The sequence below is a fragment of the Oxyura jamaicensis genome, chromosome 7 (assembly GCF_011077185.1).
Source record: "Oxyura jamaicensis isolate SHBP4307 breed ruddy duck chromosome 7, BPBGC_Ojam_1.0, whole genome shotgun sequence".
Lineage (NCBI taxonomy): Eukaryota > Metazoa > Chordata > Aves > Anseriformes > Anatidae > Oxyura > Oxyura jamaicensis.
The window spans coordinates 36,990,354-37,017,186 of record NC_048899.1 but is presented as its reverse complement, the minus strand read 5'-3'; the positions used below and the strand labels follow the sequence as shown (position 1 = coordinate 37,017,186).

Below are 26,833 nucleotides of genomic sequence, written 5' to 3'. Positions count from 1 at the left end.
TTTGCAATCGTTCTCCCAAGTAAAAATATGTGAAAATAATAAGAATTGTTGATTTGTTATACTTGCTTATGGTACGGTTTTGAGTAAAATCAAATCTTCCTTGCAGTGCCTGTTGCAGTTTGGAAATTGGTTATGAAACCACACTGGGCAGTTTACAGAAAATGGAATATTGACTGTTGGCAGAGGAATTGGGTGAAACAGAAATCTAGCCTGCCGCTGGGACTGGGAAATCAGCAGTAAAGGTTCCCAGTAACTTAGAAAGTGACTTTCTTGTTCCTTTTTAGGGGACCTACTCATATGTATACCATTTCCTGAATTTCCAGAGAGGATCTTTAAATAGCAGCCGTAAGAATTATTATGCACAAATAAATAATTCCAGATGTGACAGATATTAAACAGATTGTAAGGGGCAACATTTCAAGACCTATGTGCAAGTTAATAGAGAGAATATTGTCCACTGCAAACTCTGTCTCCTTTTCTCTGCTGTCTTTTAATCTAACCCCTTTTTTTTCTTTGGCATATGCTCATTTGAGAAGAAAAGACTCAGAAGCAGAGTGATTTTTCACCATTTTGTGGGGTAAATTTCATACCCACAGGGTAATCCTCACAATTTGACAGGATAAATTCGGTATAATTCTAGTACATTTTGATAAGCAGTTTCTAGGTCCAAATTCTCCGTTAGCTAACCTAGCGATTGCAAAAGGTGTTCTGTCCACAGGAAAAATGAAGAGAAAATAAAACACATCCCTCAGCTTTCTGTCAGCTGAGATGTTTCCTCCCATCAGTAGCTCAGATCCTCCTCAGTGCTCCTTCAGTGGTGTGTTTTATCTGAGGGCCAGGTTGCAGCCAGCCCAAGGCAAGGTAAATGACAAAGGGAACATGCGACAAACATTTTCCTGACTGCCTGCCCTCTGCAAGAGGTTTTCTTTGAGGCAGGTGAAGGGGGGTTAAGCAAGGCAAGGTCCCTGAGCAGTTTTGCCTTTCTGCAAAAGGGGAGGTGGGAGTGGGGCTGTCTGCCCTGCTTGACGTGCTGCTGGGAGGGATTGCAGGGCAGAGCATCGTCATGCTGGGCTGTGCCTTTAAACTCCAACCAGCAAAAAAAAAAAGTATTTGGAATTAGGACACGGTGATGACTTCAGTGGATAAAAATCTACCAGAATTAGCCTGGAGGTCCTCATTATGCAGAGGATAGGGAACAGTAAAAATCAAATCAGCAGAGATAAACTGCACAGATCATTTCTGCTGATCAATAACAGCCTTGTGCAAATAACCCTGTTGTATTAGCAGCCCATCTTTCTCAGAGTCAGCAGGGAGCGAAGATTAGATAAACTGCAGGCCAGTGAGACTTTTACAGGAGCTTAACGCATAGAAAATGTCCATCTCTCCATGATTTGATCGTAATGTAATGAACATTTGCTTTGTGCATGTGGGCTACAGGAGTTTATTACGACAATCAAGTGGAACCAACTGTAATAAAAATAAATGATATTATCTCACGTTGTACTTCCTAATGTGACATTTGCCATGTCAAGATACAGCAAACAGCAAGCTGCAGGCTGAGTCCTGAATGCCTGCATTCCTAAAGCAACGGGGTTTTGGTACGCTGGGGCAATACCAGGCCCCTCGTCAGTGTCACTCCTCGTGCAGGACAGATTTTTGCAGGATTCGTTGAAAAAAACAATGCTGTAGAAACCAGCATGTTCCAAGCGATGCAGGAAGTTGATTAGATACGACACCAAATTGTTCTCGCTGATGTCAAGGTATCAGAACTTGTTTCCAGATAAAACCGTCATAATGTAGAAATACTGATGTCATTTCGATTCATGGCAATTTCTTCTCAGGTCAAGCTTTTCCAGCACTTGCTGTTCTCCGTTTGGTACCTCCAGGCTTCTGCCTCCCAGGTCCCTGTGCCAGGCAGCTCTGTTCGCTTCTCATTGTCTCAGTGCCTGAGCATTGTCACCATCTCAAATTGGTTGTTCGTTCATTTTAGATAACACTAATGCATAGAAATGAAGCAAATACTTTGTTGCATATATATATATTTTTCCTTCTGTCTAGGAATTATGGAACCGGGATGCTCTATTTGATGTAGTGTTATTACTATACGTTTTAGCTAAGGCTAATAAAACGGAAATCTAATAGATACATTAAAATGTCTGGGATGGTGGCTGAACACGCTAGTGAGCGGGAACATTGACCTTACTGCACTTACAGGCTGCGAGTCAGACTCCCGACGCCACAAGACAGAGCGAGAGAGGGAATGCATTTATGCATGTGTGTGTGTGTGTCTGTGTAATTTGGAAAGGTTTTTCACTGCTCAGGATCTTTGGGCCCTCTGCTGCACTAAAAGTTATTTCAGGCACTGCTTCAGCACATTCACTAGCAAACTGGAGATGAAAACAATAAGTTTTTCTAGTTGATTTAATTTTTTTTCCCTTGCAGTTTTATTCATTAGTGCTTAAAATACCAGCCTCAATTGTTTCTAGCTGTTCACTCACGGTAATCAATGAAAGCACATCAGAGATGAGGGAGGCAGCATCCCAGTAATAATTAATCTCCCTCCTCTCTCAAACGAGCGTCTGGATGTGGGCCTTGCTCCCGGCTGGCAGGGAGGCAGGGCCCTGCTGCTGCAGCGGCCTGAGGTGGCTCCCCGGCCCTCCTGACGTTTGACCTAACACCCCCAGGTAATAATAATGGCTTTGCAAGCTTTCCTCAGGAGGCCGGTATGCGCCTCTGCCACTCAGCTGCTTGGTGCTTTTGTTCCTTAGGCTAGCCCTTATTTTGGATTCTGGTTCATTTGGGAAAGTGGACGTGGTAAGTCGGTGACAGAGAACGCCTCGAAGCTTCCCTTCGAGTTGAACCCAATGCGATTGCTTCCCGTGTTCCTCATGAGGAATTCCAGATGAAAGATGTGGGTTAAACATGGGAAGGTGTCTTTCTTCAAAAAGCTCTATGCAAGGACAGCTCTATTTCACCCGGATCGCGGCCCTGACTGTAGCGCTCGCTTTGTCCTGGAGAGATTTTCCTCCCCGAGCTGCCAAGTGGATTTCCATGGATGAGGTGACTGCTTGCTGTGCTCTGCGGCTCGAGAGCGGGGCCTGTGCTGCTCAGACAGGGACCGTTGCGATATGTGTAAGCATAAGGGAACTCAAAATCAATAGGGACGGATTCTAAGCGCTGCTGGCATTGCAGGATGTCTTTAAAATGCTTATATGAAGCTTAAGCACCCTACAGCGCATCGAGCTGCCAGTTAGACAAAACGTAGAACCCGCTTACCATTAACCTTATGGGTACACTTAGATCTTGGTGCATCTAGGGCCTGCAGAGAATATCCAAGGTTGCTTCAGTAGTCGTTTCCTCACACAAGACAGTTTAGTTTTCCTGAATATCATGCTCTCCTAATTTAAATTACATTTATATTCATGCACATATTTATGTTTGTGTGTGAAAAAGGTGGTTAAAAAATAAAATAAGCGCATGTTTCTCCTGGTTTTTCAAAGAGGAAAACTGGTAAAAAACAACAGCAAGGTGAGACATGCTAGAGTAGAACTGCAAGCTGGATTTGGAGATACATAAACGGTTTTAGCCAAAAACCTCCTAAAAATTTGATTCAGAGGCTATCTCAGGTGAAGAAGAATCCTGGTAATCACTAAGTACATAGCGTTGTTGCCTGACTCTTGAGTACCTCAGTCAGGCATCTGAACAGGCACCCAGATAAGATGTGGAAGCAAAGTTATTTGAGATTTTGTTATTAGTTTATTCTCGGGTATAGTAAGTATTTAAGAGAAAAATGCTTAAACTGTTTGCTTCTGGCTCTGTTTCATGAGTTTCACAAGAAAAGCACCAAACATAACAGACTTCTGTTTTTATAACATGGTTATCAGTAATAGGCTAAAAATATGGCTTGTGATTGAAGTGTTAAGTGCTGCATTGATTATTTTTATTAGCATTCACAGCTATTGCTGGTCGACTTAGTAAAAGCTTCCTTGCAGTAACAATCCGGAAGCATTCACAGGGATGTGCACTCCTAATGGCATGGCTGAATTTCACTCAGGTCGAGTGGTGGCGATTACGGGGCGTCTGATCACCTGAAGTTGTCCCTCGGTTGTTCAGAAAACAGGGAAGTGCAAAGGGTATGAGCTCTGGAAAGTAAAGGGTCCTGGGCTCGTTGTGGCAGAGGCTTTTGTGTGTGTGTATGGGGGTGTTTGTGTATACTGGCATTGCTGAAATTCGGGATTTTGCTTCAGGAGGTGGTCCAGGTGTTGTGCTATATTCCCTGCTTCTGCCCTCAGCAGCTTGGCAGCTTGTTTCATCATCAGGACCAGCCAGGGGGCCTTCCTGTCGTTGTTAGCTTGGCATGGGTGAGAGGAGCCTGGCATCTCTCCCTGGAGTCCTCCATCTCTTCCCAGCCCCAGTGCAAAGCTGAACATCTGATCGTGAACCCGCAAGGGCTGGTACCAGCTGCCTCCTCCCACAAAGCCATCAGTGGCTCCACCGCCGGGGATGGGGCGAGCGAACTTGTCTGACTTTGTTCTGACTGGAACCAATTAGAAAGTTGGTTGCAAGGTCTTGTTCGTAAGCCAGTAATTAACACAGGAGGGGCCAGCAATTTCCTAAACTACTTTTCTGCTCTTAGTCTCCTCCTTAGCTGAGTTGTCCGCTGAGCAGCCTCGTGGCGGAATGGCAGGGGCTTGAGGGCTTGCAGCCTTCCTCCGGCGAGCTCCTTAACGTGCACTCGAGCGGAGCAGGGCTCTGCGTTAGGCTCTTGGCTCTACGGCTGCTCGGAGCTTTAAGTGACATCTTCAGGCTGCACCAGCTTCCCGTCTCTTGGCCTCTCGGACGGCAGAATAACGCGGCGTAAGAAGCAGGCCTTTTGCTGTGAACTTGTTTGCTGTTTAATTGAAGCAATTCCTTCTCCCAGCAAGGGAAATAATGAGTTTTGTCATTTCAGCACTGAGTTAGAAAACCATTAGCCTGTGCAATATTATATAGGAGAAGAAAAGGAAATGGTACAGCATATGTGGATGGAGGCATCTCAGAGAACCTCCCTTAGCTTTCTGTTTAAAAGAACTGAATTGGTGCAACGCTCTATATGTAAGCTACCAATCTATAGCAGGTGTAGTGAGTGCACATTGCTTGTTTGTATCTGGAAGAACTATAAAAAATGCTGGAATTTGTGCATGGCACTGTTAAAAATATTAATTTCCTCCTTTTTTATTGGGAACTCCAGATAAATATAGAAATTATGAAACATCTGCTTTTAAAAAGTCATTTGTTTGCAGATACCTGTTTTCTCCTCCTGTTCCACCTGCCTAAACAAAATTAGAAATCTTTCTTAGAAGTGGGAGCAATATTGCGGACTGAATTTTTAAAGGAAATCAGGTTCTCAGTATTCTGGTTGAATTTCTAAAGCTGTCAGGCAGCTTGGACATCCTTCCGCCCCGTACAGCTGCTTTGGCACTTCTGGAACTCCTCTGTGTGCTTGTATGTAAATCAGTACAAACCAAAGTGTTTTAACACTAGTTTTTATTACTCTGTGTTTTTTTTCAGGCTGAGATTTGGTCGGTTTACCACTGGGAAACAGCGGTTTCATAGTTAGCAAGGAACTCCATCATTGCTGGAGCTCCCACCACTCCTGGGCTGGTCCTTCGGGCTGTCAGATTTACTATGGCAAAAAGGTGATGGTTTCATTGTAAGGGTTCTGAGCAGAAAGGAAAAAGAAGAACCTCATTATTATTTTTATTTTATTTTATTTTATTTTATTATTTTATTTTATTTTATTTTTTAGTACAAGGAGATCTCTGAATGAACAAATACTGAGGAATAGGCTTTCTGTAACTATCCCTGCAAAATGCTTTTCGGTAGATATTCTACGCAACTAACAACATTGAGAAGGTAGAATCATAGAATCATAGAATATCCTGAGTTGGAAGGGACCCTTAAGTAAAATAAATGAAGTGGGAAATGACACAAATCAAAAGAAAGACGTAGTAAAATGAAGTCAGCCACTGCAGCCAAATGCTTATTAATTAAGAGAAAAATTATTATGAGGAAACAGAAAGCAGCCTAGTACAGGTGGAATCTAGCTGCAGAGAGAAGCCTTTAAGCAAAGATATCAAAGGAAAAATATGGACAGAAAAAGTTATCCACGAAGCAAAGGATTTATGTGCTGGAAGAACTGTTATATATTTTTATTTCTAAATTATTTCAAAGTTATCATGCAGATGACATGTAGGACTAGTATGGAACTTGAATGTGTGTGCTTAAATAAAAAAAAAAAAATACAAAAAAGTGGGATTTACCTAAACTTGATCCTCCTGCTAATGAAGGGCTGTGATAAGGATAAGAGCAGAATCTCCTTTTCCAGTCATATTCACAGTGAAGAACACTTTTGGATATGGGATTTCTAGACCGTTAGTGATTTATGAAACTCATTCAAAAGGACCCTGAATATGATCCAGTGAGCTACGGGTTTCTTGGCTGTCACAGAAGTCGCCTGGCACCCAGGCCATTGAGCTCTCCGGGGCTGTTGGTGATGCCATCGATTTCCTTCATTTCAGAGCTGATCCAAACCTCACGCCTTTCCCCGGCCATTGCAGTTCTGGGTAAGTGCTGGGGAGCAACCGTGGTAATTTCACAACTGCCAGGAGGTAACAAGAAACCAGGAAGGGAAAACCAGAAGTACTGGCTTTGGCAGTAAAAGCTGTGGTCACCCTGTACGTGGAGCCATTAGTCCTTAGCGAGCTTCTAGTGCTGCCAGCTTTCATCTCTGTCAGAGGGAGCAAACAGGAGAGGACGCTAACGAGGAGGTTGACCCTTTTGCAGCTAATGAAGTACCTTTGATATGGTTAACAGAATTCCCCAGGGGAGTGTGAAAAAAGTTAGTTTTGCAAAGGAAGTGCATCAAAACCAAGCAACGATGTTTAAAGTAAACCAGCAGAGCAAAGAGCAATGTAATTACTGCTTTAGGATAACATGAAAGGATATGTACTGTGCAAGATCTGCAAAACCTACAGAACTTACTCATGTAGGAGGAAGATAGTTTCGATTTATTCCTTTATTAATTAAGCAGATAATCTCATGACCTCTGACTTACTCGGGAGACTTGTGATTTCCTCTCATTTCTCTTTTTGTAAGGCTCCTGTAAGCCCATCACACCGTGCAAAAGTAAGCTTTTGCACTCCTGAATGGGGCTCAGATGAAGCTTTTGTGACAGAAGGTAAATAGCAAAATGATTTTTTATCACATTGCTCGGAGTGGAATAACTCTGCCGTGTTACAAGCCAGGTAAGGGCAAGCATAAGGTTTTCGAGTCAGGTAATTTATATGATGGCAAATCATGCTACTGGGAGACGTCTTTTCCAATTTTTAGGAATTTTGCTTGCAGTGAATTTCAATTCAACATACATAAATACAATACCTTTTTTACACCAAAAGTTTAGCTCGTGTGAATCCTTCCTTCATGTAGCTGTAACGCTGTCCTTTTTGGCATTGTCTTGTGGAAGTGGCATGCCTACAAGTGATGAGAGGAAACTCGTCACTTTTTGTACACTTCTTCACTGTAATTTTTAAAGCAATCAGTGTGAAAGCGAAGATATTCCTCATTGCATTGGGTGTAGTAATTCAGGTGGATATCTACACCACAGGCTGGTGAAGAAAATGTTGTGAAGGTAAGGTGCATTTTCCATGCAGAGGAGATGTGAATGTGAAATGTTGTGAAATATTTTATTTCTTCTATTCTCTGTATTTAAGTACAATGCCATATAGTTCTTCATCACCAGTAATAGCCAAATAGTGTTAATTTTTTACTAAGCTGCTATTCGGTATTAAAATCTTTAGAAGAGGAATCTCAAGAGCCCAACCATGCACAGAACTTGTGTGGTCATTTTATATGATGGAGGTTTTTCGGTGGTTTTGATTAGTTTTATTTTGTTTCGGCTCTTTTTATTTATCTTTTTCCTCCTCCAAAGCCCCATGCGAGCTTTGTGCGGCTCATGCTCAGCGTGCCAGCTCCTAGGCATAGGACGGGGAGGGAGTAGAGGCCAGGATTGAGGGCTCTGGATTTCTTCTCTGGAGCATGGCACCCTGAAATAGGTGCTGATTTTATCAGTCCTACATCATCAAAGTTAAATCTTTTTGTGGGTTCAGCTAAGCACTGAAACCCTCTTAGGAAATGGGACTTAGGGTCCTTAAGCCTGTGTGTGCTTCCAACTTTTTTTGCTGAATTTTACTGCTGAGGACATGAGGCAACCTGAATTGTAGGCTGTGCTGTCGATTGTTCATACGATTGAAACAAACTTTTAAGAGCTTTTCCATGTTGTTATTTATTAACAAACACTCGTGTAAAGGAAGGGGAGCAGTAAGAATTGCTTGAGCCTTGCATGAGATTCCGACCAGGGAATATTTCTGCATTTACCACACAGTGCTCTTTCTCTATTTCAGCTAATAATAAATTTAGAGCATAAAAGCTCTTTCCCAAAGCCTTTTTGCTCCAGCTAAGGTTTTCCTAGAGTGTCCAGAGCTAGCGAATCCAAATACAGTGAAAAGTAGGTTTGACCTGAAGTCTGTTTTCTTTTTCTGTGCATCTAATTGTGAATTTTTTCCTAGTTGAATCTCTTGCGCTCCCTTCTTTTCCTTTAAAATCCTGTATAGTATTTAAGCTTCCTAAGCACCCCATGGGGATATAATCAAAGAGCAAAGAGGCTTGGGAAGGAGCCAAGAGTGTTTCCCATGCTGCTGTGTCGCAGCCCCAGCGCTCCATCCGCAGGGAATTCAGCTCGTGATCGAAGGCCTTCTGTCGCCTTTCACCTTTTAGGGCACTGCCATCAATAACGGTACACGAGAAAAGATTTGATGTAGACAAAAATTCGTTCTTTAAAACTGAGCGAGTTAGGTGAAAGGAAGTGCCTTTCTGGCAAAGTTAATACTTCTAATGAGGTTTACTGATATAGAGTTTTATTCAAATGTGACCTTTGCAGAAATCAAAGTCTAGCAAAAAAAACCCTTAAATGCCATTTATTATAGTGACGCCCACCAGTGTCTCTATATTTTAGGGTCTGCCAGAGTTTCCATTATAAAACTTCAAGAATTTTTAATTTAACTGCAATAAAATCTGTTCTGGGTTGAAACATGTTCTGTATTTTAGTTTAAAGAAGATCTCTCTCCATTTTTTTTTTTTTTCCTATTCTTAAACAGTATCTGTGCTACTGGAAGACAGAAATAATTACTGTTTCTGCCATAGGACTAACAGCTTTTGGAAGAGTTATGCGTGTTAAAAAAAAGAAACACTAAAGGCAACAAGATTATAGTGAAAGTTAGGCTCCTTCTCTTGAGAAAGAACAGTGCTGTGATGCTTCCTTCCAGAGCCGATTCCTTGTAACTCTTCTGTTGTGGTACCACATAGCAGCAAGGGGAATTTTATAGGTTTGCATCATTATCATGTAAGCTTTGGGGTGCAAAAAAGGTGTGAACATCCAGTTTACGATTCCACTATGTGGCAATCCGAGGATGACAAATTTCAGTTCGTGCTTACTATGCTCAGGTTCCCTCTGTGAAGGGTGAGCAAGGAATTCATAAAGGATTAGTATCTGCCAAATTGAGCTTGCCTTTCTGTTCAGAAATTACTCCTGAAAATATGGTTGTTTGAAATGATTGCTCAAGGTTTTCTTGGTAGACTTTCTACTCCTACTCTACAGTTTGTGCAACACTTTCCTGTTCCCCGTATGATTAAATCTCTTTCTATATTGTTATTATATATGTATGTAAACACATGTGCAGAACTGTTTTTCAAAGTGGTTTAATTTCAGTGATGATAGCATGGCCTCATTTCATTCCGTGGCTCAAGTGGATGCAACACCCAACAGTAAGCTAATCCCTGGTAAGTGACATTAAGATCCGCTCTCAGCTGTGATCTTTCTTTACTTTTCAACATTGCTTAAGGTCTTTGGACTAATTTCAGAATCCCAGTTTTAAGAAGGAACGTCAGCATAGACATTTTTGTTGGCTTTTCTATTCTGTGCTGTCCTATCTGTGTTTAAAACTAGAGCAGTTAGTGTTACAGTAGCTTCGTTGAACATTTGTCTGCCTTATTACTGGTTTCCAAATAATTACCAAATTAAAAAACAAAACAAAACAAGAAGTGAATGTTATTTCATACAGCCACTCTGCCACGAAGCACAGGTGGCTGTTTCAAGCTGTATTGGTGTGCATTTCAACAGAATGAAATGCATCCTTCCTGAAGGGCAACGAGCCGTTCCAGAGCCGTTGTTACATACTTTTCTTTATGTTTCTTGAAATAAATCTGATTCATTTTCTTTTTCCTTCTGTTTTCCATGAATAAAGTTTCTCGCTAAGTGATTTATTAGCAAACAGGATATGAAATACATGAAGAGATTCTTGTATGTTGCCGCATCATTTACTTGGAAATGTTAAGTATACCTATATATAGTGAGCAGGTGTATTTAATGTGTGTGTGTGTGTATATTCCCCTAAATCAGTTTTTCAGCAATATATGCTGATTAGAGAAAAGGTAAGAAAATCTGATGATCGCTGAAATAGATAAGTCTGTGTAAAGAGAGCATTTCAAGGGCAAGAGCATCTTCTAACGGCTCTCCTCATGGTGCTTGGAGTGCACAGGCAGTTCAGCAGTGGGTTTGCCTCAATAATGATCTCAGGGTGGAAGTGGCTGACTTCTGCTTCTCACCGTTCTTATGTTTTGATAGTTGATGTAGGTGAATTATCCTACTATGATAAGTCACTTCTGAATATGTGTTTCTCTTTCAAAATGTGGATATAGCTTCAATTAATACTAATTGGATTTATGGAAGAAAAGACCCTTCCGGACTTCCATGCTAGGTTGGTGTAATGATGCTATAAGGGCATTGTTAATATAGTCCCTGTATACAAGATTGTCAATAATAGTCCCACAATTACCAGTTTTTAATTATTTCCCGTTGTTTATTAAATACTGAGCAAAAATAAGACTTTGTAAACCAAGTTTTGTTCAACAGAGTAAGGGTTCTGGTCTATCTTAGCCTTAACTGTGCAAGAAACTGTACTAAAATATACAAAAATAGAGGAGTAAGGTTGTAGTGGGTATAAGTGCCAGCAAGTGTGGGGCCATAAAGATCAATAGTGGTCCTAAAAGATGATGTAAAGAGAATTACATGGAAAGATAAATCTTTAAGTAACTATTTCTAAGTGCACTTATACCAAGCTGTGAACAAAACCTGACCAGCTGCAGAGTGGAGAGCTGCTACCTGCTTTGGATACGAGTTGAAGGTGCAAGAGAGAAGTGAATGCCTGTCTATTTATCTGGCTTACCGCTTCTGGTAGCTTATTAATGTCATGAATGTCCTCTTCAAATGTCAGATGCAGAGGTGTGTACGTATCTTCTGCTTTTCGTAAGGGACGTGGTTTATTGGTGGACCTTGCGGTGTAGGTCGATGGCTGGACTTTATGATCTTAAGGCTCTTTTCCAACCTAAATCTTTCTGTGACTCTCCAGCATAGTAACTTTTTTTTGGTTGGGATCTTTATAGAAAAAATCAGTGTGCATATTCGTGGGTGGACTTCGCATCGAGTAAAATGTGTTTGTATCCCTGCAGGAAGCTGGATTTTCAGCAGAGTCAGCGAAAGGATGCTCCACATCCACAGTTTAGCTTTTAGTACTCATATATATAGTATCAATTCTGGGGCAACGGATGAGACTTCTCTCAGGCGAATATCTGCGCAGGCTTGTGAGCTGGATGTGCGTGAACAAGCCAGCGTACTTTTGCAGTAAAGTTCAGTCACCTTGGAAAGCATTAGCATTAGCATTGTACCATACTTGTTTAGATTCTACCACCTTCTGAATTACAAAAAGCAAAAAAGCGAGTGTGTTACAAAAATGGGAGTATTTATAGCTCTTATCTGCTTCCTATTGTGGAGGATGGTCATGCGTCTTCCCCCACAGCAAGTTACATATGCTGTACGCATCCGTAGGTGTTGTTCTTGTTTTATATTCAGGGATCTCTCTATTAACTAATTTAACACAAACCGATGTAGTTCTTCTGTTTGTTTACAAAAGTTGAGCCAAACCTGGATAATGGTGAAATGGATATTTTAAAAAAATCTGTTTTCCTCCTGAGGACAGCTGGGCAGGGCTATGCCGCGATCCTGACGTGGCCAGTGGATCCCCTGCGCACATGCCAAGAGCTCCCAGGTGTAGTAAAATTCACAAAGGACGTGTACTTCTCCCTCTGTGTCCTCTCTTAATTCATCTCCAACTAAAAAGCTCGTGTTCCTTCAGCAGCTAATGGCAGTGCTCAGTGGCAGCCACGAACTTCCTCATCGCTGCCTAGCAGAAATATGCTCCATACACCTCATGGTCAGAGCCACAACTAATTTCAGAGCAAACTGGTTAATCCCGTGGGTTCCACACTGGTGGGTTTGCAGACTAAGGCTGTCATAAACATACCAAAATCCTCACCCTCGTCAGAGCGAAGCTGGTGGTGTTCTGCTTCCTTTTCTCAGTACCATTACGTACTTCTGCTGGATGCTTACAGATTCTGAAACATTTCTGTCTTAGCAATGAAAACGCTGTTTTTAAGTTTTTATGTTTCAGGCTTCTCCCAGGACCTTTCCCTCAGTGCCTAAATGTTGAGTTTGTAAGGAGCTGAATTGTTCATGCGTATGGTTCGGTGTCTGTTCCCTCGCGAGCTGAAGGGAGCAGCCTGCTGCTTGGCCAGCAGTGTTTGTTTTAAGGGCGGTGAGAGCTCCGAGGGTCAAAGCTTAACCAGCTGAATGCTGACACGGCAGCCAGAAACCTGTACGAGTGTTAAACCTTCCCAGTCACGATGTGATTTAGGGAAACCGACAATTTGGAGATAGGTATGCTAAGAGTATTGGAACATTCACTTGCCTTAAAAGTTAGGCAAAGTTCTTTTCCTTTTATTCTGCATATAGGTAAAATTATTTACAACAGCACTTCACTGATTTATAAGAATATCTAATTTTCTGGAGGCATGCAAGTATTTTTGCCATGTGGTAGGTGAACGATTTTTTCTTTAAAGGAAATGTGATATTTTGGACAAACTTGTTAAAAAAACGATGAGATTCTATCAAGGAAAGAGAGATGGGTGCCGATACAAATACCCAAATATCTCAGGTAGCGGCACTAGAGCCCTTAAAGTCATTTTGCCTTTACTCTGGATTAGATGCAACCCGCAGCTGCCCAGCTGGGACCATTTTCTTTCGAGTTTGGTCTCTGAGGTCAGCCTGCTTTTTCTTGCAGCACGTGTGAGGCTGCTGCAGCCGGCAGTGGCATGGCTGGGGCAGTCCAAGAGCAGAGCACGAGCTGGCAGCCCTGCTCAGCAGAGGTGGTGCCTGTACCTCTGATTGCCTTTGGCTGTCAAATCCTTGGTCATATTTCACATCTTATTTTTCTCGTTGCTTGGAAAAGCAGACGTTTCCCACTTAAGGAACTTGTTGCCATTCACATTTTCCTATGGGAATCTCTAGATTTCTTTTTTTACTCAAAATATTTTCCCGCTATAATTTCAGATTGTAAAGAATGTATCCCAAGACTTTCATGGAGCTGCACTGCTGATGGACCATTTAAGAAAAACTTCTGAACACATTTTAAAGAAAACATCACTCAGTATACCAGGCGTTTTTCATTAAGCATTAGGAGCTGACATTTTTTGCAGTTTAATCCCATTTTACTTGATTTTGCACAACAGTTTGGTGTTGGAAAGGGTTCATGTTTGTGAGGACAACACCCAGTCACCAAAGAGGTGATTTCTTTTTCACAGTGAGCAACAAGCAAGCTTGGACGGGGAAACTCCCAGCGCTTGTCAAACAAGCTTCAGAAAAGTTATCTGATTGTTCTGAAGGTGGAGATATTGGCCATTAAAGTCCCACCACACAAAAAAAACCTGATTAATTCTGCAAAATAAATGTTCAAAACTCATCTGTTTTCCTTCTGATACGATTTTTTTTTTGCAAAATAGCTTCAAATTATAGTGGGGAAATATTATAGTGGCTGCTCTGGTGTTGTGATTTCACGAATTTGCTCCCTGGGAAGAGGAAACTCAAGCCCACGATTAGCTGGGTGATGGCCTGATGCGGCTTGCAGTGGTGGGGTAGTTGTTTTTTCATAATAAATTCGTATTTCATAAGAGCCTTAAGTGCCAAGAGGCCTGCTGCCATGTGGAGGCCCTGGAGCCGGCGGGAGTTGGGGACGTGCGTTTGCTGCTCGGGGTCTGGTGCAGATAGCTGCACAGCCTGCCTCTCACTGCCTTGCAGCTTACAGGCGCTGAACTTTGAAATAAAACAAAGCGTACTAAGTGCTCTCCATACATTAGCCTTTATGAGCACTCATCTTGAATAATTTTGCAGTCTCTTTGGTGCCAACATCTTTGTTTAACTAACACTCTATATTATTGCATTAAAAATGTACTTGTGAAAGAGAAAGTGTTTTGTGTTGCTGTTGTAGCTCCAAAGTGCCGTTATTTAACGCTTTCTGTGGCTGGTTTGCTCATTACAATTTGTGCGGAGTTGCCTTCTAGTTGCGAATATTCCAAGATTACAAAGAGCAGAGAGGATCCCAGCTAGCAGAAATGGCACAAGCTGCACGGGGAGCGTACGTAAGACCCTGTGAAGGATGGTGGAGATCTGGTCACATTTTTTTGACCTCAATTTACAATAAAACGATGCCCCCAAACTGGGGACTGTACTAGGAAAGAGCCAGTTTGGAAATGGCCGGAATAATGCAATGTTCTCGCCTGTGATCTAGCGAAAATGCCCTGATGGGAAGTTTCCAGGGGAGATAGAGATGTGCTAAGCCTAAACCCCGCTTCCCTTTGATTTCTTATCAGAAAAGAGCGGTTTGGGCTACGAGCATCTCAGGGTAGTGCTTTGCAGGTCCCGTGGCTTTTAACTTAGCCTGTAAACTCTCTAGAATCAAAATCTGCAGATTCATATCTTCATGCCTTGAGAGAATCCAAGGGAAATTATCAACAAGAAAGAGGACGGGATTTTAACACTGTGCCGCTGGTTATGAAATATGTTGCTATTTTTTGGTGGTTATTTTCATCACAATTATAGTGGAGGCAAAAATAGATGCACACTTCAATAATTTGGAATCCATAGATGCTTTTGGTTTTAGCGTCGTGAATACAACATAAATGGCACTCGTTTTCTTTTTTTAGGTAGATACAGCTGCAGTTGCTTTTAGATATTCAAAGGCGCTAACCTCTGTAAGTGACATGTAAGGCACATACCTCACAATGCAAACTGGAGTCCTGCAAAGCAGTAATGAATTTCAGATGTCATCCGACAGATGAAAATGCCATACATGAAGCGACTGTAAAGCTTGCAGTAAGAAACTGGTTTTTAGAGCCAAACAGCTGAGGGCAGCTGCTCTGCCGTTAGACTAGGTGTAAGGATTTCACTACTGCTGCGGTGAAAAACTTGTATGAATTGTAATAGACTGGAACATAGGAAAAAATAAGAAGTTCCTTCCTTTTGAGGAACAACAAGCCAAACTTCCCAACATGCCTGTTTTACGTGAGGATCTGGTGGTGCTGGGAAAAACCTAGACTGGGTTTCTCTGTTGTGACCTATTCAATAAACCAGGGCTCGTGTGCAGGGAGGTCGGAAGGCTCATGAAGGCCAGGAGGGTTTTTTCTTTTCTGGTCGCAGCAGAATTGTCTCTTTTTGCCCTGGTAACAAGGGCTCAGGGAGACACACCGCGGGGTTGCTCCCTTGGCTCCATGACAGCTGGGAAAGTCCCCCATCCGCAGGTTATTCCTTGCAAATCTCGTTCTGCTCGCTCTTCGTGTGGCTGTGACAGCGCGGAGCTCCGAGATCGGGGAACTGGATTCCCGATTTCCATGTCTTTGTTCTGCAAAATACGTACCGAGGCATAGATAATGGATAAGATACGGAGACCTACCTGCTTGAGCCCCGGTATAAAAAGAAGTCAATTAATGGGAAAAAAAAATGAATTAAAAATATTTTTCATTTACATAATTTGCATTAATAAAACATTCTTTCATCCCAGGAAAAAGGGGCACTAGCTGCATTTTGAACTGGGGATTAGTCAGAAAAGTACTGGCTATTAAAAGAAGCCCATTTTTTTTTTCCCGCAGTCTGACAGGAAGCGGCAAGTGATTGCAGAGCAGCAAACTGTGCTACAACAACCACATTCCAGCCATTCCTGCACCCACCATGCTCCTGCCCTGAGCGGAGGGAAGGCACGGGAGCGGAAAGTGCCAGGGAAGCTTACATCATGGCAGCATCTGCAGCGAAAAGTAAACACATGCACACAAAGCTTTGTCCAACGTGCACGCCGCGGCGTTCTGCAAAGCTCGGGATGTTTATCCTCCGTTTGTAAATCAGCCTCTGGTGCAGCCCTCGGGCCTAGAAGGGCTGCAAGCGCTGGCTCCGTACCAGGCAGAGAAAATTAATTTGTTGCTTCGTATGCAAACATTTTTCTCCTCTTGGCTAAGGCAAGATAGGCAGAGGGGGCTAAAATGTAATCCGGGATAAGACAGCGTCTTTGCATGTGGGTTGCTGTTCATGGAGGAGAATGGATCCTGCAGAAGTCTTTCAGCTGGCAGCACCACGGGGCCAGGAAGGCAGGAAATGCCCCAGCTTGAGCTGCCTGCTGAATGCACCAACCCCGTCCTTACAGACAGCACTGTGGCCTTTTGTGCTCCTGTGTCTGCAAAGACAGGTTACGGGACGTAACTTTCTACCGCAGCAGGCTGCAGCTTTCTAAGTGTGCTTTCTGGGCATGTGTTCTGACTTTGCACCCGAGACTTAACACATAGGTGCAAGTGGCTGTGTGCAAAACAGGGATTCCGAAATAAGGCCTCTTCCCTTCCCCTTGCTCGAATCTTGCTTGAAACCGACAGTTTCCAGATCTGATGGTTAGCAGATCTGATGATCTTAGGGACCCTCACAATGCAGCGTCTTTCACATAATTTCAGGTGAATTGATTAAAAGAGTATGTCTGCTATATGCAAACCTTTTTTTAGTGCAGATGGCTCAGCATCGATATTTGCCTTTTATCAGTGACAGGGTAAGGGGATGCCTATGCACATTTATTTACCTGTTTGCAAGTTTTTTGTAATTTCAGGAGATCACAAGAAGCTTTCCATTTTACTCTGGCAAGATGTATCTCTGCTTATGGGTTCAATGGATTACCTTAATGTAGAATTCAATAATTTCTTAATTTTAATCTTGGTTTTTAAGCATTCTTCCTGGCTTGAAAGGTTTATGTCTAAAAACTTAATGTGGGTTTGTTTTCCTTTTTGAATGACGGTCTTACCCCAGAATGTTCCTCCTCGTCTCAGCTGACCTGTACCTGAGCAGAGCGATGCTCTGCTGGGTGACTACTCCTGTTGTCATCTGCGAGGAAACTTTAAACATTTTAATATGTGGCATCATTCCCACAGCTGTCATTGCTATCTGCAAGTTTATTCTCAGCACAGTGTGAAGCTTTCAGCCATGCAGAAGGGCAACACTTTCACTTAAATTGCTAAGACATGAGCTTTATATTCAGTTTTCTCTTGAGTGTAATAGAACTTGTTACCAGGTCCTCTTATCTCCTCCAAAGTAAGACTGGTGGTTGCTGTTAAGTGAATTCTGGGCCAGTCATTTACAGGCCTGCATGAATATACTTTATTTTTTTATAACTCTGAAAAGATTTTCTGGTTAGAAAATGGTTGCATGTAGATAACGAACTTTCACAGGCCAGTCGTCTAGAAGTATAATTGTGTTTTCCTTAACACAGGAGGCTTGTGTTATCACATGGACTAAGCTAATTCCAGGGGACGAAGAAGAATGCTTCTGTGGCACTCTGAAAGGCAGCACTGCCTGGTGTATCCGTGGGTACTAATCCCAGCCTTGTGCAAATCGGGTTTATGTGCACAAATGTATGTGCACATGCACCCACGTGCTTGCACGGTTATGTATGCACACCACATCAAGGGGAGTAATTTTCTGGTCCTACGGATGCATCCCATTACAGGATGCACTTGGGAGTACAACCTAACGTGGGGAACGGTATTGGAAACTGGGAATTATCTGAAAGCATCATCTGGGATATGGAAAACCCGTGGCTCCACAGGCATCAAAAGAATTTGGTCAAGAAGAGGAAGGAGGAAGAAAAGGGTGGTGAATACCAAATGAGAGCATTTGTGGGAAAAGTCAGAGGGGTCGGGGGCATACGGTGAGCTCCTCGCTTTGGCGGCTGTGATGGCAGCAGCAGCGGCTTGGGGCCCTGTGCTGCCCGCTCCAGGGCGGTTCCTATCTGCCCTCCTTTTCTCTTTTCCAGCTCTTTACATCAGGGCTCGGATTTGTCTCTTCATCCTTGGGGTTACTCTGCATTTGCTGAAGCTCGTTCTTTCCCAATGTGATGTTTCCTGCCCTGTGTCTTGGGCCTTGCACCCACATGTGCTCCTTCACTTCAAACTGCAGAGAAAGGAGAAATATTTGGTAAATTCGTATGAATTTGGAGCAAAAATGGTGTACTGATCATCTGTCAGGCTGTGGATGAAAATTTCCCAATCTGTAAGTGAAGAGGATTAGTGGCAGCGTCACGCAGAATTAAACATCCCAGTTAATTTGTAACCAGTGGCCCTAAGGAAACCCTAAAGTGGAGAAATTTCCTTGACCCACTGCTATTTCTATTTTAGCAAATCTTGCAGGTCTGCCCTGCCAATTGGTAGAAGGCCAGCCAAGAAAAGAAAGAAGAAAAGAAAGAAGAAAAGCAAGAAGAAAAGAAAGAAGAAAAGCCCTTGTGTGATTTTTTTGGGGGGTATGCATGGGGAGAAATTCTCATTTTGAGCACGGAGCTGACTTTGCCTGATTTTGCTGATTTTAACGCAAAGCAAGAAAGCTGTGTTCATACTGGGTGGCAATTTTTAAAGGAGGGGATGGCTGTTGATACAGATATTCCAGAAAAAAATAAAGAATACTAAGACAGCTGTGAAAATATTGCGTGAAAGAAATGAGGCTCGGGTAGCTCAAGTTTTCAGATGGAGTTGTGCTTTGATGAAGTTGGCGTGTCCGCGACTGTCGGCTCCTGGGGAGATCAGCCGTGCTGCTGTGCCCGTGAGTGTTGCACAGGCAGAAAGTGGGAATTAGCGGACATAAAATACCAGGTCTCCAAGACTCACATTGATACGAAGAGTTCCAGGCCACGGCGGGTTCAGAAAAGGGTTACTTTTTCATTCCAAAGTGCAGTAATTTCATTGAAGTTACTTTTTCCCGGCGGGCAGTACTTCTGCATTTTTGAGGCCCAGCCACCATGTGAGGTGGCAGGGATGCTCCCGGTCTCAGCAGCGTGGACGCAAAATGCAGGTGTGTGACTGATGCAAATGCTCTGGGCTAGGTGGAAGGGCTGGAGGAACGGGCAGAGCAGGACCAGTTTCTTGCAGGCTGACCTGCATTTCTTATATAATTCCTGCTTTGCCTCTCTACAGAGATCCCTTGGCAGTTCCAAGTTGGTCTCCTTGCTGATTCCCAAGTTAAATATTTGTTCCTGAACGGTTGCAGAACGAACAAGTTTCCTGGATCCTCGCCATCTCATGTTTAGAGCTGACATCACCGTCTTCTTCAGTGAATTACTCCTCTTCAGAGGCTGACCTGAGACACCAGATTGAGAGCTTCTAGCATTTAAGAATGCCGTCTTGTGTTTCTGGAAGGATTCACAGAGGCAAAAGACTTTGATTTAAGAGATTCCTCTGTCACTTACCGTTTGTTTTCCTTTAGAATTTTAAGAAAAACGTGAGTGTGCTGGCCAGGCATCATTTGCATAGTCACTCTCACTTGCAGATTCTGTCACAGAGACTTTTGAGCTGTTTGGCTCTGTATTTTTTCCTTTTTCTATTTTTTTTTTTTTTCAACTTTAGGCTTTTTGAGTGTTCAAAAGAATCCAGTGAAGGATGCATCCCTTCCATTCCACGTTCATGGAATAAGGAACTAGTCTGCTCTAGTGATTTACTTTTATGGTAACTCCTATATCCTACTAAAACCACAGTAACACTTTCTGTGGCTTAAAATTGCACAGTTTATATTGCTAACATTCTCAAGGAAAATAAATTACCAGTTACTAAAAGGGCAGAAGGGATTAATGCTTTTGCTAGAATAACTTTAAAGCATAAATTTCTCAGTTTGTTCGACTGCTAAATCTCACCGTCATTCTAGTTCAGGGACAATAAGGTCAGCCAGGAGATGCACCTTCCACTGGGAAGTTTGCTCGCTGTGTCTTATGGAACTTGTCTTCTTACTTCACCATTGGTGTTTATGTAATAGGGAGTCGTAGAAATTCATAGCGGTCCATAACCGCGAGAGAATCTTCCTCGAGAAGTGTTGGGAAGGTGGTTTGAGCAAGTGCTCAGTGCCTGGCTAGGTGTTTCTGCCAAATTGTAGGTGTTTTGTAGGAAAGGAGGTGTCTATTTTATTTTATTTTATTTTATTCTATTCTATTCTATTCTATTCTATTCTATTCTATTCTATTCTATTCTATTCTATTCTATTCTATTCTATTCTATTCTATTCTGTTCTATTTTTAACACGTTTCATATGTAAAAGTGTCTCTTAGGGTTTAAAGGTTGATAATTCATGTTAAATGGAAGAAACTCTTTGGTCGTGATTAAATACATAGAGTTTGAATTGGTGGAACCATGTCCACAGCTGCATTTTATCATCTTAGGATCCCTTTGTTTTATAACTGGTACTGCAGCGTTCAAAGTACACGCTCCTTGTAACTCCAGTAGCTCTTATTTTAGAATAATTACTAGAAATTGTCCTTTGGGCTTTAAAAGATTTGGAAGTAAAGCTAGACAGTAAAAAATTGTTATCACACTGCCAAACAGTTGTTTTGCTGGGTGTGTTTTTGGGGTCTGGAGGAGGATATATGGAAGTCCACATGATAAAAGATACTTGGTAGCTCGGATTCGGGAGGAAACTGTAGTGAAACAGCTGATTTTGAATTGCAGAAGCGGTTTGGGTGGTCACCCTGACGCAATATCCGAGTGGTTAGGGTTGTGTTCTCCAGATAGCCTGAACTTAACAATAATTTACAGTCATTTCATACCTACATATTATCTGCAATAAGTAAAACCTTCCAAGTACTTCCAGTTAACCGGTCTGTAATGAAAAGATTTGACCAAGTAAGGAATTTCTGCCTGTCAGACAAAGACTTGCCAGCATTTGTGGTGAAATAATCTGCTCTGTTTGGAGACTGCAGGAAAAAATCCTTTCGGTACAGCTGGTGAGTTTTTGTTTTCACAGTCACAACAGACATACTGAACAGGGAAGCCGTTGCTAATAGTTTTATTTAACTCTTGCTTGAATCATGAGCTATTAACCTCTGTTAATAACAACTTGTTTGCTATTTTAATGTGTTGATTGCGGGTCAGCTTTCCAAGGGAAAAGTTACATACCGTTGAAGCTTCGCTTAGTTGCAAAATCCCCCAAAACAGGAAGAATAAAAATCAACCCCCCTTCTACTCTGTGCCCATTAAAACTTATACAATTTGTAAAGAGCACGTGTCCCCTTCTTTACTGTCATATTTCAGTCCTACAAAATTGTGCCAGTTAATTGTACAGAGAATGCAGGTCTTTGTGGCTCTTAGGAGCATTCATTCTTCTCGAAGCACTGGCTGCAAATCCAATTTCATAAAGACTTCTAGCATAATGTGGGCACCTGTCACTGTATGGAAACCTAAAATATCTGCCTGGATATAACATGTTTTTCAGCAACTTGGAGCATATGTAGGGTTGTTTTTTTTTTTGATACCTTTTAGCTTTTTTTTCCAGCGCTCGTCTATCACCTTAGCTTGTTGTGCTAGCTGCGGGAGAAATAATAAAGTACGTGCTATTCATTGGCTGCCTTATTAATATGCAGCAAGGACTTGCCATTAGAAGTTAATAGCGTAATGTTCTTCCACTCTGCAGAAAGAAGCCAAAAGGCAGCACTACGGCCATGAAGCCGACAAGATGGGCCCTGTTAGCGTGAGCTGGGTGTGATTAGAGGGGAGGCCGACAGATGATACTGAAGGTAAAAATTCCCAGAGGGAACCTCATGTGGTAAGAACGAGATGAGAAGGAGACCTGATGGCGTGGAGTGTTACGGGATGTGCTGGTACCAGCGTAGATGGCTGCTTGTCTTTATTTTGTCCAGGATCTAAGGGTTGCTCAAGAACCCTCATCCTTTACTACTTGCAGTTCTTGCTTCAGGACATGGCTTTAGGAACATCAGTGTCGCAGTGAGTCTGCCCTTGAGGATTAGGGTCATTTTAATGGCAAATCCTCTGGTTCAAGGTATTGTGGAGCTTGAGGTAAATGAAGTAGGTTGGCAGCTAACATTTCTGAAGGCTTGAATGTGAATCGCCCATTCCTGCCTTGTGACAGCAAAGGAAATAAGCACGAGGTTTAGTCCAGAGACTTTAGCAGTCATGCCTTGCTGCCTCTCACCTCTTTGTCATGGCTCCTTCATGAAACCAAACAACTGCCTGAGTGCTTTCGGTCCTTTTCAGAATAAGATTGAAATTGTGAGTTTTTCCGAAACAAAATTAGCACTGATTCCAGCTGTGATTTAGGAAACTTCATCTTAGCACCTCCACTTTGAGTCTGACGCCCACCGCAGGGTCAGTGTTTTGGGTATCTCCGATATCCCCCGCAGCCACCTGTACTGGCGTTGAGATGTCCATCCTTTCATTCGGTAGGTTTGAAATTGGCCAATGGTTCAAAAATTATTATCAGAGTGGGAAAACAGGATCGTAGGCATACCGGTAACTAATATATTTACATTAGCCTTGTTTTTGTAGGAAACCATGCTAAAAAGCCCTCAGCATGTTGATATAACCTTTGATGGTGTTTGGAGGGGGTTAGCTCATTCTTTAAGTGCTGATTCATTCAGCTGTTTTTAACTGTGTTGAAGAGAACTATAACAGGGTTTACAGATAACATAAAGTCACCAGCTTGAAACTTGGAGATGGGAGTGAAGAAACAGGAAGGAAATCTGAGCTCTTGTAGGTCAATTTTTTGGTTACTTTGGCATTAAATCAAGAACAGGAGGAGAAGGATTGTGCAACAAAAATCTGAGTCTTTTTTTCCTGGCTTGTCACTTTCTATTTATGGGAACCCCAAATGACCTGACTTCCTGGACTGAAAACAGTAGTGACATATCCTAAATGATCTTCTTTCGCTTTGTGAGCCAGTCTCCACTACACACCTGTGACATTTTTTAGCAGATGTCAGAGCCCAGGCTGCAGTTGGAAGGGTGGTGAGGAACCGGGACTGCATCCTGTGACAGGCAGAGCCCCAGATGTTAACAGAATTACTGGTGGTGGTGGGGCAGACTCTGACACCTTCCAGTAAGTCAACAGTCGGTGTTGCTCTCAGGCTGCCCCTCAACCTTGGCAGGAGCCATATATAAATATTGTCACCCATTCTTCTTTTCCCAGTAATGCCTACAGAAAAAATAAGGCAGCGATGGTCAGCATGGGAGGGATTAGGCAGAGACATCACCAGTCCAGGTGCTGAGGTTTTTCTCCTTTGGTTGGCTCCTAAATTTAGCCTGTCTCTGGAACAGCTCAGAACATTTTTTCCCCCTTTTGTTTTAATGCAGGCTGTAAATGATCAAGCTCACCTAATAGCATGTGCAGCAGACTCCAGGACCACTGACTGTATTTCATGTCACAGTGCGAGAGGCTTTCCTTGCCTCTTTTGCTCATTTCTATGTAGTATGGAGATCACATGGTTCCTATTTTTAATTGCACTGCCCAAGCAATTACTTTTACCATGGTTCACATTGAGCGCCTGCCGTAGGGTGCTTTTTATAGTTGTTCCGAGTGTCTTCAAAGCAAAAACTTTAAGTAACTTTCTTACAAGTCTTGACAAACTCCCCTGGGAAAGCAAAATTTCAGTTAGTAGCTGCTTATAAAACACAGGGTGATGGCATCAGCCATCTATCACCTGGATTTTTCAAAAACATAGTCATCTCTCAGAAGTAAGATCTATTCCATCTCACATTCTTGCTCTCCTGTCTACTGGGTAACAGCAACCTGCTGGATGATGCCAAAAAGAATTAAGATTCATTGCTGTATTTTTTTGTGCATACAAATAATACACACGTAGGCATGGGATTACTTATTCATAGGTGTGAGGAAATCAGCTAAATATTTCAAACAAAATTAACATTTAAAAATGCATGAAAAGTGATTATAATATTTAGTCCTACCAGAGGCATGTAACTATTTTTTTTCCCCCTGAACTTTTTGAAAAAAAAAAATCCGTGGCTAAAAATGGAGCACCTATATATACAAAGGATAACTGGATGTTACATTGAAATAATTAAATATGAATTTCGGTGGAAAAATAGATTGGGAAAAAAACATATTGGTGCCTGAGCATTTGTCACTTTCATGAGCACTGAATAATCTGCAATAACTGAGGAACTTGATAAATCTTCGTGATGTTCCTAATTATCCAAGAGGACTTTACAGACTCTGCAGCAGCGTATTTACTTGAATCCTATCAAGTGGTATGGTTGCACCAGTCAGGGTAAAGCACGGCTTCGTGCTTACAGGATTTTTGAGTCTTTTGCCTTTTACCATTCATCATTTGTTGCCCAACTTTCTGTAGGCATCAATAGAGGGAATGCATTTTAAAAAGGAATTTGAGTAAGGCTCATACTAAGGTCGGAGATTGCCTCTATTCAGTGCTCTATTGCAAGTGATACCTAAAAGCACTTTTTTGCTTCTTTCTATTTTGCAGTTCAGAAGTAAAGCCATTTCAAGGAAAAATGACTCAAATAGTCAACCAGATACTGTTATTCACATCAGTTAGGCACAGCCAGGAGACGCTGCTCAGGAAGTACAACACAGAGACTCAAATACCTATTGCAATTAGAGGTCTGTCTGGGTCAAGAAGGAAGGAAGAGCTTCTGCTTGTCTATGCATAGCCAGCTGCAAATAGTATATTGCAGCATTTTCATTACTTTAAGTAGCAGGGATAGATTCATTTCTATTAAGTGAATCTTTTTCTGGGTGCATGTGACAAAGGTTATAGATTTTATTTGAACTGGAGATTCTGAAGATCTCCAGAGAAAGGTCTTGGTGCTTCAAACTTTTGCCTTAGAGAAAAACAGGCAGGAGAAGAGGTACTGGGGATTTTTGAGGAGTATTTTTGTGATAGAGAATGTCTTCATGCTGGGTGTTCTGTATGACAGGTGATAATGACAGGGGACAACAGACACAAATGAAATCAGAATAAGGATTTAAGAGAAAAAGAGGCCAGACAGCTCTTACATTTGAAACTGTCTGATTATTTCACCTTGTCTGATTATTTGCTCTTTCTGAGTTACCATCTTCTGTGTACATGGGTAAGGATAATAAAAGGGAAATGCAGGCAGAAGGCTGCCTACTTTTCCTTCTGGCTGGAGGCAAGTTTGGCCACAGAACAGAGAATGGGAAGTAGGCTGGTGAATGCTGATTGCAGCACTAGCAGGGGAGTTCTTCTGTTGGCTGGGGGCAGGAAGTTCCTCAGCCCACAATTGCTGGATGACAGCAATGCTCCTTTGTTTCCAGCTGAGGAATTTGCTGGTTGTACCACAGGCAGAATTTCTCAGATGAAATTTGCAGCTTCTGTGGGTGGAGAAGAATGTTTCAAAGGGCTAAACTGAGCTTTCTGACTTGTGACTCTGAATGGAAGGAGGGCACTTCAGGCTACTACTTTTATAATGGGCTCTCTATATCTGTAGGCTTGTAAGGACCAGTCACCATGGAGCTAGCTGGTACTCCTTTGACAGATTTTCTTGAGATAATATTCATTTAAGGTCCTTGGTTTTTAATAATCTCACATTTTTTCTTTTTACACGATAGATCATATTTGCTAATTGATAGAAAAATTATTATTATTATTATTATTATTATTATTATTTTACAAACGACCTTAATACTCAAAATAAAATCAAGAAACTGTCTTTGAAGGTGAATGGATGCTATTGGTGTTGGATTAGCACTGTCCTCCTAAGTAGGGGGACTCTGAGCCCACGTTAATACTGTCCATGTTATGGTGGGGAGGTCTGCTTTGTGCTTTTGAGATCGCTAGAGTGGCTGACACAAAGTCTTCTGGTGGTGGCATACCCTTAGGCATAGTACAGCTGAAGCTGGTGCTGGTGACAAGTTTTCTGTTGGGATCTGAGCACTGTTTAGGTATGTCAACTGGAGATTATAGTAGCTGTCCATTATTTGAAAGCCATGTTTTGGAGGTTCAACGTCTACTGGGCCTTGATCTGTTGGCTGTAAGCTCCTGCAGAAGCATCCAAGATCCTGCTTGTCCCATCTGCTCTTCTAGAGGTAAATGTGACAATTCACTCTGGGGACAGACCTGACTTGCTCTGTTAGCTCCAGATTAGCCTAACGCGACTCATTTTTCTTGGATCTACATGCTGGAGGTGTACAGAGCATACGGTTAGTTGAAGCAGCACAGCCAGCTGACTTCAGGTAGCTTCTTGTGGGTAACGCGCTGTGCCTGTGGCCTACCGGCTGTGCTTCATGTCGGCCTGGAGCGTGGCTCAAGATACTATTTGCTCCTCTTAAACCCGGAGTGATTCAGGGCTGGGTTCCTGGATTCCTGCTTCCTTCTTGGCCTTTTGTTTATTTTATGCTACCGTAGGATCAGTCCAATGGAAGCCAATATGAGCAGAAGCCACTCTGAGTTGCAGGAGCCAGTCTGGAATGACTTCCTACTGCTGTGTGCCGGAATCACGAATTCCTGACATTCCTGCCACCTGAGAAGGTTCAGAGGGGACTTCTGGAAGGAATTGGTTCA

General features: G+C 42.4%; 1 protein-coding gene across 1 annotated transcript in view; it reads left to right on the top strand.

Annotated features, from left to right (window-relative positions):
• The first annotated feature begins 22,231 nt into the window (after nt 1-22,231).
• Nucleotides 22,232-26,833, top strand: part of LOC118170053 — a 359,390-nt gene continuing 354,788 nt past the window's right edge. Inside the window, exon 1 of the mRNA XM_035331960.1 lies at nt 22,232-22,335. Within this exon, the coding sequence (XP_035187851.1) occupies nt 22,297-22,335 (39 nt within the window). The 5' untranslated portion in view covers nt 22,232-22,296. The remainder of the gene's footprint in view (nt 22,336-26,833) is intronic.